The 17236-nt window shown below is 48.4% G+C and overlaps 1 protein-coding gene and 1 long non-coding RNA gene across 3 annotated transcripts; one reads left to right on the top strand and one right to left on the bottom strand.

Moving 5' to 3' along the window:
- Positions 1–4504: 4504 nt before the first annotated feature.
- LOC309864937 lies at positions 4505–7897 on the bottom strand. Its single transcript, XR_014311854.1, has 2 exons — positions 7813–7897; positions 4505–6861 (listed from the first exon to the last, which is right to left on the bottom strand). It is a non-coding gene; the product is annotated as an uncharacterized lncRNA (long non-coding RNA).
- A 6-nt stretch (positions 7898–7903) lies between these two features.
- Positions 7904–11187, top strand: LOC309864922 (tubulin beta-2B chain). 2 transcript variants are annotated; one of them, XM_082730883.1, is made up of 4 exons: positions 7904–8181; positions 9011–9119; positions 9410–9520; positions 9870–11187. In XM_082730883.1, exons 1-4 carry the CDS (start codon positions 8125–8127, stop codon positions 10928–10930), a joined length of 1338 nt encoding a protein of 445 aa, XP_082587009.1. In that variant the 5' UTR covers positions 7904–8124; the 3' UTR covers positions 10931–11187. The 2 variants fall into 2 exon arrangements, with proteins under 2 accessions (XP_082587009.1, XP_082587008.1); XM_082730882.1 differs by having other exon boundaries at positions 8006–8181; positions 9395–9520.
- The last annotated feature ends 6049 nt before the right edge of the window (positions 11188–17236 follow it).

Raw genomic sequence — 17236 nt, 5'->3', positions numbered from 1 at the left:
AACCTGATCAAGAAGATAGCTCTCGGATTAAGTGCCCTGATTTATATGCTGAGAAAGAAGACACGATCGATCAATCAATGCTGATTTCTAAGAACTGAGTTTCTTCTTTCCTTCCCTTCTGCCCTAGTAAGCAATCTTCCCCAGCAGTGTCAGTCAGGCATTACCAATGCGGGTAAGAGAGGGTGCAAATGCAAGAGAAGAACTGGGCAGCTGCGTGGAGGGAACCAAAAGATCATTCCAGAGAAGACCCCAGTTTTTGGAACCTATGGTATCCACCCTCCAGCTGGAACAGCAGAGTTTGAGAAGGATGGGACTTGACCTGGCTAGGCTGGGAGGTAATGATGAAGAAGCAGAACAGTTTCTCACTACTTATCTGCAGCACAACCTGCTATTGCTTCAAGTTAGAAATAACCAGGTTGGAATGCCTGGATGGTTCAGTCAGTTAAGCATCTGCCTACAGCTCAGGTCATGATGCCAGGGTCCTGGGATCAAGTCTTGCATCGGGCTCCTTGCTCAGTAAGGATTCTGCTTCTCCCTCTGCCTGTCACTCCCCTTGCTTGTGCTCTCTTTTTACTTCTCTCTCTCTGACAAATAAATAAATAGAATCTTAAGTGGGGGGGGGGAGCCAGGTTTTTTCTGGTGGCGGTCTCTTTGAGGTATTTTGTTTACTCAAGGACTATTTTTTTTGCCTATACTTAGTTCCAGGCAATATGGGAAATACAAGACATGGTGTGGTCCCCAACATCAAGGAGTCACAAAGCAGTGGGAATCTGAGGCATCTATAGAAATTTCTCTAATCTAATCTGAAGGTCAGAGTGGGACTGGCAAGATCATCTTTCGTAGTGTGAAGAGAAACAATGAAAACTCCTTTTTATACCTATTTCCTAGAAAAATAAGTTACTTTTCAAATAGTTAGTGTTCCAGACGACACTGCTGTCCTCACAGGATGCTTCTATCTTCTGGTCACGTGTCGCGCATCAGTCCTTGGGAAGGGAGGTCCTATAAGCTCTTAGTCAGGCACACTGCCAGGAGGAACTCAAGTGTGGCAAGATGTTGACCAAAATAATATGTAAAATTCTAGAAAAGTGTATTTGAAATATTAACACCTGGTATCATTAATGAAGTATCTCATACCAAGTATATACATCTTGAAATACTGGCTTATGGCAATACACATAAAAGTTTATGGTAAATAAATACACATATATTGGGAATGTATGCTCAACTTTTCTTTTTCTACTGGAAATCTTGGTGACCACTGCTTTCATGTAATAAATGCAGCGCCTATCGTAGGGAGAAACTTCTGGGTGTGCGTAGCAGAGGCAGTTCATTGTTCCTGGCAACTAGGGGGATAGATAGATCACAGATACCTGAGCTGCGTCATGAAGAACGAATGAAATGTCACCAGAGGAAGAAGAGGAGAGGTCCATTCCAGGTTTATGAGACTCTCAGAGAACAGGCCTAGAACATGGCTCAGAGAACATGGACTAGAAGAGAGAGCAATGGGCAAGTCCAAATCTCCTGGAACGTATTGTGTTTAGGGGGAGGAGTGGCCGGTTTTCCTGGAAAGATGGATCACAGCCAGATTCAGAGGACCTGAATTCTACCTTAAGAGTTTGGACCAGACAGTGTGAGCTATAGGGAGTCAGTGGAGATGTAGAGGAAAGAAATCCCATGGTCCAGTTACTAGTCTGGTTGTCTCTGACACCACTTCCAGTTGTAAACTGGCCCAGCGAACGGTTAGGTAGGCGGTTATACAGGCTCTCACAGGGTGGGGTGGGGGAAGGAGTCAGCAACACAGTCATGGCCAGCTACTGCCCATAGTGACAGGCAACCCCTGACAAAATTAGGAAGAAAAAGCTATGAAACCCTCCCTGCTTCCTGCCCCAAGTAATGAATATTCCGCCCCCTGGTTAACAACTATCAATAAAAGTTAGGAAACCAACCCCCAGGGCCAGCAACTCTCTTCAGCTGGAGCTCGGCTAGTGTACCTTTTGCTTTAAGGAACTTTGCTGCTTCTGTTAGTCATCCACTGTACTGCTTCCTTGAATTCATTCTTGTGTCAAGACCAAGAACCTTTGGTGACTCCTTCCAGTCTGGCTGGCTCCAGGCTCCAGGGCCCAGGACTCCCCAGTTCACCCGCAAAAGAAGGAGTGATAAATGATGACATTGTCCTTGGTTTTAGGAATATCTATCTATCTATCTAACATTATCTACCTTTCACTGAGAAACTTAGAGCACTATATTAGCATGTAGACAAAAATATCACTTAATATTTAAGAGATGCTAAGAAACTAATCCTGTGTTGTTGTTGTTGTTGTTGTTTATTTTCAACTCTGGTGAAATGCGCAAAACACAAAACATATCATCTTGGCCATTATTAAGTATGAATTCCGTGGTAGTAAGTACATTCTCTAAATGCTGTGCAGCCATCACCACCATCTATCTCCGGAACTCTTTTCATCTTGTAAAACTGGAACTGTCTCCATTAAACATGAACTCCCCATTATCCCCTCCCCTCAGCTCCTGGCAACCACCATCCCCCACCCCCACCATTCTTTCTCACTCTATGAATCTGACTATTCTACAGACTTCATATACACGAAATCATATAACATTTGTCTTCTGAGAGCTGGTTTATCTCCTTAGCCTCATGGCTTCAACGTTCATTCATCCATGTTATATAGGGATTTCCTTTTTTTTAAAGCTGAGTGATACTCCTTTGTGTGCGTATGCCATATTTTATTTCGTCTGTCAATGAGCACTTAACTTCTTCCACCCTTTTGCTGTTGTAGATAATGTCGCTGTGAACATGGGTATTCAAATATCTCTTTGAAATTCTGCTTTCAAGTCTTTTGGGTATATGCAATAAATAGTATCTCTTAGTAAGTTTCCTTTCTACCGGGTTATTTTGAAAGAGGCAGTGAGTTTTCCCGGAGATTCCCTTAATGCATTTATTTTTGAAAATACACCACGGATATGTGGTGGCACTGAAACATGGGCTCGGCATGTCAAGCCCTTAAAAAAGTTCCTGTTCAGAAGCTGACCTGCTTCCTTTCTCAGTGAAGATGTAGTTAATAACCACCAGGCATCTCAGTCCAAGAGACAAAGGGTATTACCACAGGGACCTGTATATCTGTCTATCAGAATACAGAGGGGTTTTTGTTTTGTTCTTTTTTTTTTTTTTTTTAAGTAGGTTCCATGCCTCACATGGAGCCAAACACTGGGATTGAACTCATGACCCTGAGACCAAGACCTGAGCGGAGATCAAGAATCAAAGGCTTCACCAATTGAGTCACCCAGATGTCCCTCAATACACAGTTTTAATTTTATTTAAATGGCAAGCAAAGGTCTCGGGGTAGAAGTACAAGACTAAGGGGGAGCTGCCTAGACCGTGCTGAGAAGCAGCTGCTGGTTGAACAGCCCCGAAGGTGGGGAGGCAGACTTACGAGCCCGTTAGTCCACAGCCTCTGCCGCTGACTCTGAAAATGGCTCCGGAAACCTATTTGCGCGAGTGCGCTCAGTTCATTTCATAAGGGATCCTTTATAAATTTGTGGACTTCACCAACTACACCTTGCAAGAGGCATCCTGTCAATCTTAGCATTCTGTAATGTTCCCATTTAAAGCGACTTTCTACTTCTCTGTTTCTGTTTTCTGCACAGTCCGGCTCTGGGTGGTGAGATGCCATTTACCTAGGATTCACAGAGCGAGCATTCTCCGGCTTGCCCTCCCCCCGCCCAAGGATCGCACAGATACTGTGGGGGAGGAGAGGCTGCTTATAAAAGGGAGGCGGTGCCTCGGAAAGCTCGGGCTCTACTCCCTCCGTCCATTTGTATGACAAAGAAGGCAAATCTCTTTGATGAAAACTCAGCGCTCTCCTCTGGGACTGAGGCCATTTTAACCCAAATTCCAACTCGGACAACGGGAACACAGCCAGCCTTACCGAGAAACAAAAGTGAATGTCTCCGCACCGCACCGCACTCACGGACTCAGAATTTTCCCTGCTCATTCTAGTCTTTTGTTACCTGGGCCGGCTGGTTCCCCGGGAGCCCCAGGAACTCGGAAGGGCAGGGGCTCTGAGACTCCCAGCCCGGCAACCCCCGGACTAAAGAGCACCAGGGCAGCTCTCCCGGGAGCTGCCGGCTCCTCATCGGGGAAGAGGAAGGCCTGGGAGAGAAAAGAGGGAGGACAGTGGCATAGGAACAGAGACAGTGACAAAGCTGAGAAAGCTGAGGTCTCGGTGGGGCCCAGGGAGCCCGTGCACCACCTCCTCGCCTCAGTCACGCTATGGGGCTGCGACCCCTTCCTCTGGGCATTCGACTTCTTTACGTCAATGTTCGGACTGGTAGCTTTCCAATATTTCTAGCTGGAGAGTATTGAGAAGGGCGAAAAAGGGAAATAATGATGGATTTGCAATCTCTTTCAATTCCTCTTCATTCATTGGCCAAGTGTCAGTTGCCTAGGAAACCGCGTGCAGCTCGCCGCGTTGGAGGCTGTCTGGCTACCCCGGCTTTGGGCTGCCTGAATGCAGGCAGGCAGCAAGGAAACCAGAAAGCTACATGTCTTGTCATTTCAGCGTGTTAAAAACAAAAACAAACAAACAAAACGTGCTTTAAGAAAACAATGCTTTTAGGGGTGCCTGGGTGGCTCGGTGGGTTGAGCCTCTGCCTTTGGTCATGATCTCAGGATCCTGGGATGGAGCCCCGCATGGGGCTCTCTGCTCCACAGGGAGCCGGCTCCCCGCCCCCCAACCCCTGCTGCCTGCCTCTCTGCCTACTTGTGATCTCTCTATCAAATAAATACATGAAATCTTTAAAAAAAAAAAAAAAGAAAGAAAGAAAGAAAGAAAAGAAAAGAAAACAATGCTTTTAAAAATTCACTACCAAATCAGCAGTACAATGTTCTCTATCAGACTTCAATTAATTAAAACAGTGACTCTGTGTGTAATCATAGAGAAATGTAAAATCACTTGAGGATTTGCCATTGAATATATTCTGAATATTGTGAGAGCTTTATTAGCCTCAGGGATATCTCACTCAACCTCAGCCACCCAATCTGTTAGGCATAAAATAAATGTTGGATTTTATTTTATGCTGCCTTACTTCTTCAACTGTCTGCGGAAGGAAATTTTAGAAATACTGGTACATGATTAAAACGAATAGCCTGTAAGTGATGGTGAAATATATTGTCCTGACACCTTTCACGTCTGATATACAATGATCTAGATAGAGAAGAATTGTGTATAATTCACAAAAAGAAAGACTGGAGGACCTCACAGAGACCGAATCTATTTATGCTGTGGAGGCTCCTTACTAGCCTCTCCTCGGGAGCTGTACGGAATAAAGCTGATAAGGATTAGCAGCAGATAAACGGAAAGAGCGGGGGAAAGATTTGGCTGTCATCAACGCTCAGCCTACCAACACAAAATCAGCTTCTTGCGAAAATAAAAATGTGCGGCAGCGTAATTCCAAATTGGGAAGGGGAGGGGGGCATGCAGAGGCGTAAAGCCCTTAACAGAAGCGCCGGCTCCGCAGAGGCTGGGGTGGGTGATTGTACCCGCAGAAGTATGAAAGGGAGGGCATCCGGGCTTTCCGAAGAGTGAGTTGCAGCCTCCCCCTATCCCAAATCTTCTCCCCTAAAATAAACCCGAGAGGAAATGGCCTTTTATCCACATAATCTCGACTCGCGTTTTCACCCGACACTCCGCGGCAATCTGGCTCTGAAACCGAAGCTGAGCAAATAAACCGTTAGGTGAGGGAGGCTGGCGACCGGCTCAAATTTCCCGGCCTGGAGCAGAGTCCCTGGAGCGCCTCGTACCGGGGTTGCCCCTTGGCGCTGGCCGCCAGGTGCTCACTGCTGGGCGCACGTTTACACAGAGCGCGCGTGCAGCCCCAGCTAGGGGCCCTCCCGCGCGGCTCGCTCCCACGGGAGCTGCCACCCCCAGGTCCAGGTGCGGACACCAGCCACAGCTCTTTTGGCCTGAAAATGGTCACCACCCCGGAGGGCTAGGCCGCCTGCAAGCCGGGATTCCAGCCTGAACCCTGTTTTTAACTTGTCGTGGGACCTTGGGAATCGTTCACCCTCGACGCTTCTGCGTCTGTAGGAGCTGAGTTAGAAACTCGGGGTTCTAGGTCCTTGGAACCCTTAAATGGGGCATGTGGGAGGCTCTTCTGCTCCTCTGCCTCTCGCCCAACCCATCCTAACCCCAAGAAGGGAAGCGGCGTCTGGGGAATTCTGTCCCGAAGGTTCAGTCTGGGCGCCATGGGTGTTTGGGGAGGCTGGGCTTTTGTTCTCCCGGTTTCTCTTTGTGCACTGGAATTGAGTTGAAAGCCCCCCTTCCACCTCCCAGCGGGAGAGAAAGGCGGTGACAGCTTGCTGATAGTTGTGGGAGGGTCTCACTCAACAGCTGCAGTCTCCTCTCCGCCACGGGAACCCGAGTCATTCGGCCCTTCTCGCCAGAGGATGAAAAGGGGTCACGTCACCTCGCCGACGACCCGTCCCGAGTTCAGAGGGGGAGGGGCGCTTCACCCATAGAATTGCAGGGGCCAGGTTCCAGGTCAGTAGCGGACATTTCAGCTACCCTTTCCTCTCCTACCCTTGAACGCAAGCAGGATGAGCACCCTCTCCCCAGCCCCCACATACATACACACGAAAAGTAACAAAGAGATCAATCATCTCCTTCGACCACCTGGAAACTGCGGATTTGAAAGTGTCAGTGCTCGGAGACTGCGCACGCGCTCTGTGCGCGTCAGGGTCTCGGGTGGCTGCTTCCTCGCTGTGCCGCAGTTTTTAGGCGTGTCCCTCATCCCCACCAACAGCACGAAGGTTGGGGACCTCGTGGCCGCCTCAGGGTCCGGCACCTGATGAACGATAAGAGTGTTAGCGGTGTAGTGGGCGATGATCACCCGCGGAACCCATTTCCCTACGGGGCAATAGATGAACGAAACCCAGAGAGGGAGAGCGACGGGGGTGTGATTTTTAAAAACTCGGCTGTGAGAGTTATCCCATACATTTGTGAGCCCTTTGTTCTGCCGCAGCCCCGCCCCCCGGACCCCACCCTCGTTCTGACCGCTGGACTGTACCCGTGAGCGGACAGCCACACCCACCCCATCCACTCCCAAGAAACAAAAGCCAGCCCGAGAGGTGGCGGGGTCTTTGGTACCAGCCAGGAAGCTGGGGACTCTTGGACAGAGTCGGATGGGGCTGGAGGGGATGCGGAGGTTGCCCCACCCCTGGATGCAGCAACCGCAGTGAGAGGGAGCAAGCCCTTGACAGAGACAAAACGGAGAGCAGGCGGATGCTGGGGGCAGGACGAAGGTCCCCCGGGGCTCCTGGGATTTGGGGGTCCAGGGTCACGGCTCTTCAGACCCCACAGCCTGATCACACACAATTTTCTCCTGGGCTCGTCCAAGGCTCTGTGTGACCAGCGTTCGGCCGCTGGACAGTCTTTGGCTTCTAGGGCCGGGGAAAGAGGTAGCTTAGGGATTTCCGGCCATTGGCCAAGGAGGCGTCTCAGTCAGCGCTGGCAGTGCAACGTACGCCCCCTCTACCCTTCCACCTGCCAGCACCGGGAGCACAGCGCACCTGAGGGCCTCTCCACCTGCTCCAGTCCCTGCTCACCCCATCCAGTGCCAGCTCTCCCCACCCCTCACCGGCCTGCCACAGGGGTCGCCCTCGCTTCGCCACCCTCCCACCCTCAGTTCCTTCACCTACCCCCAATTCTCAGTTCCCAGCTCTTTCACCTCCCCCTGCCCCAAGTCCTAGACAATGCCCACGCCTCCACCCTACTACCCCAAACCCCCACTCCTCACCCGGTCCGCAAGTCTGTGCTGATTGGCTGCGGGCCCAATGTCCAGCCCCCAGGATGGTCCTTGGGGCTCAGAGCATTACGTCAGCGGGGCCTGAAGAGCTCTAGCGCGAAGAGGACTGGGGGGCTCGGGCTGGGGGCGCGGCCTACGCGGGCCGCCCCACCCTCCTTGCATAAAAGGCTGAGTCCTCTGGGCCAGCGCTCTCAGCCAGTAGGTTCCCGAGCGCGTTGCCGGTGACCCCACAGTGGGTGTTTAAGAGAGGACGGGACAGACTGACCAGACGCCGACAAGAGCCCGAAGAAGCTAGCAAGCACCATGCGTGAGATCGTGCACATCCAGGCGGGCCAGTGCGGCAACCAGATCGGCGCCAAGGTGGGCGCGCCGGGAGGGGAGGGGTCCAGAGGGGTGGGGTGCGCCGGCCTGAAGGCCCTCGGAGTTCCTCCGCGATAGCCTCGACCTGAGCCGGCCCGGGGCTCCCCAGGCACAGACCTTCCCCGCAGCTTTGTGCGGCCGTGTGGGGCGTGGGCTCGGAGGCGACTTGGTGGGGGTTGGGGGGAGGAACCTCGCTTTCATTTTTGCTGTAACTCATTTGGAATCCCGGCCACTCCTCAGCGCCCGCTTATCCCCTACTCCTCCCTTGGCCAGGCAAGCTCGCCTGCAGAAGGCGCGGGTGTGTCCGCGAGGTTTTGCGCGCGGGTTTACAGGAGGGGCCCGGACGCGGGTAGAAATGGTTTTATCCGCTAGACCCGCAGTCGAGCTGTGGGGGAGGGGAGAAGAGCGATTGTCTTGAGGTCTCTGGACGTGCTTTGAATCTCAAACCACCCTCCTTCCGTTCCCTCCTTTCCCTGCTCCCCAGCCCACCCCCCCTGCGCCGCCTGGAGTCCCTGCGCGCCCGCCTCCCGTCGCCGCCCGCAGCTGCGACTCTGAACGCGAAACTCCTCGGCTTGCGAGCCCTCGGCTTGCGGCTCTAACCCTCCCCGCCCACCGCCACCCGAAGGGACCCCCGCCTCCTGCCGCCGGCAGCTGTTCGCCAGGGAAACGCCCAATTTCAACTTTCTGACCCTGCACAATACAAGCCTTAGGACTGAGCCCGGTCACGCTGCCTGAAAGCTGGGGTTTTTGGAACTGAGTCGGGGGCTTTTTATTGTGAGACCCTTTGAGGGCTGGGCATGGCTAAATGCAAACTTTTTCTGTGTCTTAGTTTTGGGAGGTCATCAGTGATGAGCATGGAATCGACCCCACTGGCAGTTACCATGGAGACAGTGATTTGCAGCTGGAGAGAATCAATGTGTACTACAATGAAGCCACTGGTAATTGCCTTTCCAGCACGCCCCCCCCCCATTTCAATTTTTTACTCTCCTTTCCCCAGGACTTACTCCAGGAGTGTGGCCCCAGGGGAGGGTGGACCAGCGGATTTAGGATTCCCACTGTTTCACTGGAGCATTTCAGGGAGGCTTTCACAACCAAGGCCTTTGAGAATGTGATGGGTTCTGTGTCCTTCTTTGTTTGGGGACAACAGTAGTGCCTGCAAAAGGGGAAAAAAGGCTTTCTCTTTAGAACTCTCTGCTTGCACATTTAAGTCTAGCTCTGTTCCCTCCAGGTAACAAGTATGTACCCCGGGCCATCCTGGTGGACCTGGAGCCAGGCACCATGGACTCCGTCAGGTCTGGGCCATTCGGCCAGATCTTCAGGCCAGACAACTTCGTGTTTGGTGAGTGACTGACATGGCTGATGGCATGGGAGGCTCATCTGACACAGTACAGCTCAGGGTGTATGGCCGCCTGAGGGAGAGTACTGTATGAAGAACATCCCCTTGTGGGCCCATTCAGTCTTAATATAATCTAAAACAATTTACCTTTCAACCTTTAATTGCCAGGTATTTCTGGCCTCCCTTGTTTATAATTACATCTCTAACCAAATATTTTAATGTCTGACCATTTTGGTGGTAATGTGAGATAATCTTATCTGAACACTGAGTCATTGATCTATATTAAGGGGTTTAAGGTAAAAAAGAATTTAATCCAGTCATCAGTGACTTACGAAGTCTCTCCCTCTGGCAGGCCAGAGTGGTGCGGGAAACAACTGGGCAAAGGGTCACTACACAGAGGGAGCCGAACTGGTGGACTCGGTCCTGGACGTGGTGAGGAAGGAGTCAGAGAGCTGTGACTGTCTGCAGGGCTTCCAGCTGACCCACTCGCTGGGGGGCGGCACGGGGTCCGGGATGGGCACGCTGCTCATCAGCAAGATCCGGGAGGAGTACCCAGACCGCATCATGAACACCTTCAGCGTCATGCCCTCGCCCAAGGTGTCCGACACGGTGGTCGAGCCCTACAACGCCACCCTGTCCGTGCACCAGCTGGTGGAGAACACGGATGAGACCTACTGCATCGACAACGAGGCCCTGTATGACATCTGCTTCCGCACCCTGAAACTGACCACCCCCACGTACGGAGACCTCAACCACCTGGTGTCGGCCACCATGAGCGGCGTCACCACCTGCCTGCGCTTCCCGGGCCAGCTGAACGCCGACCTGCGCAAGCTGGCCGTGAACATGGTGCCCTTCCCGCGCCTGCACTTCTTCATGCCCGGCTTCGCCCCCCTGACCAGCCGGGGCAGCCAGCAGTACCGCGCGCTCACGGTGCCCGAGCTCACGCAGCAGATGTTCGACTCCAAGAACATGATGGCCGCCTGCGACCCGCGCCACGGCCGCTACCTGACCGTGGCCGCCATCTTCCGCGGCCGCATGTCCATGAAGGAGGTGGACGAGCAGATGCTCAACGTGCAGAACAAGAACAGCAGCTACTTCGTCGAGTGGATCCCCAACAACGTGAAGACGGCTGTGTGCGACATCCCGCCTCGCGGCCTCAAGATGTCGGCCACCTTCATCGGCAACAGCACGGCCATCCAGGAGCTGTTCAAGCGCATCTCGGAGCAGTTCACGGCCATGTTCCGGCGCAAGGCCTTCCTGCACTGGTACACGGGCGAGGGCATGGATGAGATGGAGTTCACTGAGGCCGAGAGCAACATGAACGACCTGGTGTCCGAGTACCAGCAGTACCAGGACGCCACGGCCGATGAACAGGGGGAGTTCGAGGAGGAGGAGGGCGAGGACGAGGCCTAAAGTCACAAAGGAAAGCAGGTTAGGGAAAGTCCAGAAGGAAAGCACGGGGGAGGGGGGCTTAGTGGTGAAAATCTCTTGGCAGTTGAAGGAAAGAAGCATGGTCTTCTCTAGGTGTGTGCGCTGGTTCTCTGGTGCTCTTCACTGTTGCCTGTCATTTTTTTTTTCTTTTTGTAATATTGATGACATCAATGTAACATTTGAGATATTTCTGAACTACTGTTGTAATGGCTAAAATCACATAAACGTTTGTGTCCTAATGGTGTCCTCTCTTCTGTCTCCTTCTTTTCCTTTTTGGCTTCTTTGTTATGGTTTTGCCTGTTAACTTTCAGAATACATCATATTAAATTCTTCCTCTAGAAAAGGGGAGGGATAGGTAAAAGTTCAAATGAATTTACTCTGTCCCTCTGGGAAAACCAAACCAACCACAGTCATACCCAATATAAGATGTGACATCCGTGCAAATCTGTAAATACCCTTAAATATTTTATTAGTCGAAAGGACGCCTCCTTGAAAGCCGACTAAGTATAATTTGTTTAGAAATCCTTCTATATCTTTACTTCTTAAGAATTTTTTTTTTTGAATAGTTACTACTTGCATACAGCACACAACTCTTAAGCATAGAGAGTGGAAAGGAAGTGTCTTCCTCCTTCCTACAGTTTTCCTCCCTGGAGGGGACCATTCTTCCCACTGTTGTCTCTTCAGCATCCTTGCAGAAATGTTCCATTTATCTGCAAATGGATGTAGGTTATTCCCTTTTTTCCTCTCTTCACACATCTTATGATGATAGTAACACTGTTGTGCTGCCTCTTTCCTTCACTGAACAGTATGTTTAAAATACAGAGCTTCCCACAGTACCCATTATGTAATCTTGCCATACTTTATTTCACTGGTTCCCTACCAATGGCCATGTAGGTTGTCTATGCTTTTTTTTTTTTTATAGTGCCCCAGTGAATAATTTTGTGCATATATCATTGTGTATATGAAACCAGCTAGCCTGCAAATTTCTCTGTGGAGATTTTCTGCCCCCATTGCACCATGTTTTGTCTTAGATAGGGCGAGTCAGTTTCTCATCTGGGAAGCAGAAGTGGAGTGTTAAGTTATAAACAAATGTACATTTATTTACATATCCCTATAGGATAAAAAAAATGTAGGCTTTGGATTTTTCTAATGTTTAGACAAATGCAAAATTAGGAAAAAATATTATTCTAAATCTGACCCTATATTTATTTCATTCTAGTTGGTTCTACTGCATCAATGTTTTTTAAAAGAAAGAGGAAGCGGAAAAATGAGGCTTAGATAAGGGATTTCCACATTAAAGAGGCTGAAGAATGTATGAAGAGGGTTCCAAGGAAAAGTGTGAACAGTATCTACATAATGTTAAAATGGCCTCCAAAATGGAAAAGAGCAGCAGTTTACAAGTATTGGCTATTATAAAAACTAGACCTAGTAACGAGTAGGGTCAAATGGATCAGAGTCAGTGACTTCTTCAATTTTCTATATTCAACAGTGAACTGGCTGGTACCATTCATGCTGAGCTGATGTAAAGCTTCCAACAACTTAATTGAAGGGTAACATTGGTTTTAAATGCCCTGAATACTGGGTCAGCTGCCAGGGCCCCCTGGATCCTTGGCCATGCATTCCCCACAACCTGTCAGACTCATGATCGGTTACTTCGGAGAAGGCAGGGATTGCTGCCAGGTGCTTCTTGGCATACTGTAAGTATCCTGCTTCTCTTTCCCACCTTGTGAGAGGGGGACAGGCAGGCAGCCGGCAGGCCAGCCTGCTAGCCTGTCAGCATACGCACGTGTGCACACGGCTAGAGCCTCACTTCAGCGTGATTAAAACAGCAGGTGCCAGACTGACCTGTCAAGCAGATGCTCCGAGGCAAAGCTTTCAAAGCACAGTTGTACAAGACGACTTGAGATGCATACTTAGAAAAACAGTTCAAAAAACAAGAAAATGCGGACTAACACTTAGATTAAAAGATTCTTTTGGAAACTCTTAATTTTCTTTGTTACATTACCATTGTGTGATGGAATTTGGAGTGATGGTCATGGTGGTGGTGGTGGGCAGGGGGTGGGGATAGTGGGGTGTGTGTGTGTGTTTGTGTGTGTGTGTGTGTGTGTGTGTGTGTGTTTTCAACCCTTTACAAAGGAAATGTTCTATCACTCCCCAATGTACCACCAGGAGGATATTCACTTTGAGGCCAACATAGCATCCAAATTATAGCAGGTATTGGGATGTGATAAAAATCCGAAGATTAAAATGAGGGAGGAGGAGCTGGAGTTGCCTTAAGGTCCTCCCAAGAGTCTAGAAGGAACAGTAACATATGTTCCAAATTTTTGCCTGCACCTCTACACCAGACTCAGAGATGATCTTAGACTACATTAGATTTCCTGTTTCATCACAAGGTTGCTAGATTAATAGAAATTTGAACCAAAAGCAAACCTCATCTGGTTTGACCTCCTTACTTTGTAAGGAAAGAGGTTGAAGCTCAGAGTCTTGTCTAAGATCACTTAATTTTTTCTGTACAAATCAGATCACGGACTTAGCATTCTTTTCTCTACAGCTGCCTCTCTCAGGTCCCGTTACATACAAGGCCACTTGAAAGGAAAGAGAAATTCCCTGGCTTCCAAAAAAAAAAAAACCCAAAGATGTCCCTCGGTCTGTAGCTCAACATCCCTGGATGGGTTGAGCAGAGATGAAGTGCTGAAGGCTTTTGTTTCTAGTGGGGTCACTGTTTGACAGACTATGCTGAATTTCCTGGTTCTAAAAATACCATATATACAATATCCTAATGTAATCCTGATTGCAAGATAGTCTTCTGGGGCATGGTTATTGTGAAAATGAGTAAGAAAGTAATGAGTAAGAAATAACACTTTGGAGTGCCACCCTTTACACATCCCCATTTTAGTTAAGATGTGACATATACTAGACAAAGCTATTTGACATTTACTCTAATGCCGATTTCTTCCCATTATTTAAGAGATCTTCTATTGTGTAGTCATGCTTTTTTAAGTGTACCTCAAAGCTGATTCATACCTTTGTTTCTTAGAGGCCTTTTGCCTATCCATCCTATTCCTCATGTTTTTTAGTTTGGTTTGGTTTGGTTTTTAGAGAGAGAGAGAGTGCACACGCTGGGTTGTAGGAAGGGCAGAGGGAGAGGAAGAGAGAATCCCATGATTCCCCCGAAGTGCAAAACCCAATACGGGGCTGCATCTCTCAATCTTAAGATCATAACCTGAGCTGAAATCAGGAGTCAGACATTTAACTGAGTGAACCACCCAGGCACTCCTTTCATCATGATTTTCTTTTCTTTTTTTTTTTTTTTTAAGATTTTATTTATTTATTTGACAGACAGAGATCACAGGTAGGCAGAGAGGCAGGAAGAAAGAGAGGAGGAAGCAGGCCCCCTGCTAAGCAGAGAGCCCCATGCGGGGCTCGATCCCAGTACCCTGGGATCATGACCTGAACCAAAGGCAGAGGCTTAACCCACTGAGCCACCCAGGTGCCCCTCATCATGTTTTTCTTAAGGTGCGCTTGCTAGCACATACCCAAGAGAAGCCTATCTGAGTGCAGCCTATTTCACTCAAAATGTTGAGTTTTTCTCTTAACTGAGATAAAATTGACATGCCATAAAACTCACCACGCAGAAGGGTACAAGCGAGTGAGTGTTAGTATATTCACAGAGTGGTGCAACTATTCCCACTATGTCATGGCAGAATCATCACCCAAAATTCAAACCCCATGCCCATTGGCAGTCCTTCCCCAGCCCCTCTGCCTCCATCTGTTGCACAACCACTAATCTTCCTCTTAATATGGATTTGCCTGTTCTGGACTTTTCATATCAATGGAATCATACAGTAGATGTAGTCTTTTGTGTCTGGAATTTATTTATTTATTTATTTATTTATTTATTTTACTTAGCATGATGTTTCCAAGGGTCTTCTGTGTTGTAGCATGCTTTAGTACATCATTCCTGTTTATGGATGAATACTACTGTGGTGTCTGGATATGCCACATTTTGTCTATCCATTCATCAACTGGTGGACACTTCGGTTGTTCCTACTTCTTAGCTATTAAGACTAATGTTACTATGAACATTCATGTACAAGTTTGCATGTGTGTATATGTTTTCATGTCTCCTGGGTATACATCTCAGAGTGGAATTGTTGGGTCATGTGGTGGCAATTCTATGTTCACAATCATTTTGACTTCCACCTAAGGATGGAAATGCTTTCGAATTTTCCCAGAATACCAGGATAGAACAGAGATCAGGCAAGACCTGGCTTTTGCATTTGGGCATCCATATAGATTCTTAAAATTATAGTTATAGAAATGGAGGAGACTGTAGGGAGCTAACATGACTCCATCAGTTTACAAATGAGGAAATGAAGCCTCATTGCTTAATTAGCAATGTTCCCTGGTCACTGTCTCTATTAGGGCTGATATTTGGTTTCTAGCAACAGTGACTCTGAATTATTTTTTTCCTCTCACTTAAAAAAGTGTAGAGACACACGGTCTAGGCCATGTGGCTCCAGAAATCCTCTTTCTGCTCTACTGATCCTTGTCACTGGCCTTCAGACTCACGTTCCCCTCAGGCCACAGAATGGCCACTGCAGCTCTGGTCATGATACCTAGTTCTAAGCAAGGAAGAGTGGGAAGAAGAAGAACAAAAATGTACCTTCCAGCTGAGTCAGCCACTTTAAAGATTATGTCAAGGGTACCCTGCCCCCCCACCAATGGCTTCTACTTGTACTTCCTTTTCTGCAGGGAAGGCTGAACAAAGGAGGCTTTTAGATGGGTGCATTATCCAGCCCCCCAACCACGCAGAGGTTCTATTAGGAAGGAAGCAGTGGAGAATAGAGTAGTGGGAAGGTGGTAGTTTTCTCCATAATTAAAGAATGGCTAAGAAGTGACATTGACTCAGATCTTTCTACTCCTCATCCAGTGCTCTCCAAAGATGTCAGTTTGCAAGGGTCGTCATGAAGCTAAGAGTCCTCGTTTTCTAAAACAGAGAGCTGAAGACTAAATGAAACATTTCTTGATTCAAATTTCTGAATCAAAATGTTTACTTACTTTTCAGCATTTCTAACTTGTAGTCAACTGAGGACAGCACATGTCCGTGACTTCGAGAGAAATTCCTATCAATGACCTATAATGAAATGGCCATATTAGGTTGGGCTGATCATGAACATTTATCAGCTAAAGCAATGGGATTTTTTTTTTTTTCACAAATATATTTCACTGGGACTCACAAACCTGATCACTGAGGAGAAAGAACCAAGACTACTTTGATGAATTGGGTGGGAGGAGAGGGCACCAGGGAGCCCTCCAGGCATGAGCAGCTATGGGACCACATGGGACACATGGAGGAGATTAGGGGACACACCTGCTCAGGAGGATATTGGTAGGCATCAGTGACTAATGCAGTCAAAGGACCAGAGGGCCAGCCCATTCATGCCAGGGACTCTGTGGGATGCCCAGATCCAGAAGTAGATGGGAATCTGAGAGGTCAGCTGAGAGGGATGAACTTTCAGAGGTTAAGACGAAAGAGTCAGCATTAAGGAAGTAAGATCATTCAGAGTTAATGCAAACTATACCAGAGTGACCCCAATCTAGAGAAACAACTTTTCAGGTTCTGCTTTTTTTTAGATCTCTGGGTAGAAAGGCAGGATTTTAGGCTCTCGTGTACAGGAAAGAGGAAAGGAATCAATGTTTACCAAATGCCTACTATGTGCGGGGAATGTGACAGCAGAGACTATAAAGTAGAATGGAGAGATAGCTCAATTATGTCATTCATTGACTTCGGGAACTTAACAAGTTATCTCCCTTCTCTAAATCCTTCTATAAAATTCGGAACATCTGGGTGGCTCAGTTGGTTAAGCTGCTGCCTTCAGCCCAGATCGTGATCCCAGGGTCCTGGGATCAAGTCCCACATCCGACTCCTTGCTCCGCAGGGAGCCTGCTTCGCTCTCTGCCTCTGCCTGCCACTCTGCCTGTTTGTGCTCTCTCTCTCTCTCTCTCTCTCTCTCTCTCTGACAAATAAATAAATAAATAAAGTCTTAAATCCTTCTATAAAATTGAGTTCTTAATACCTACTTGTTCAGAGTTTTAAATGTCATTAAGATATATACAGTGATAAGGAAATGATAGTTGCCAGTGTTATTGAAAGTGTGCTGTTTGTTACACATTTGTCTCATTTCATCCTACAGAAATGCTATATAGTGTAAGTGCTTTTATTCTTTCTTCAATTATTTATTTATTTATTTGATAGAGAGAGAGTTCACAAGCAGGCAGAGAGGC

Source organism: Mustela nivalis (genome assembly GCF_964662115.1).
Source record: "Mustela nivalis genome assembly, chromosome: 5".
Taxonomy (NCBI): domain Eukaryota; kingdom Metazoa; phylum Chordata; class Mammalia; order Carnivora; family Mustelidae; genus Mustela; species Mustela nivalis.
The sequence above is the reverse complement of the archived record's forward strand: the minus strand, read 5'-3'. Positions and strand labels throughout refer to the sequence as shown.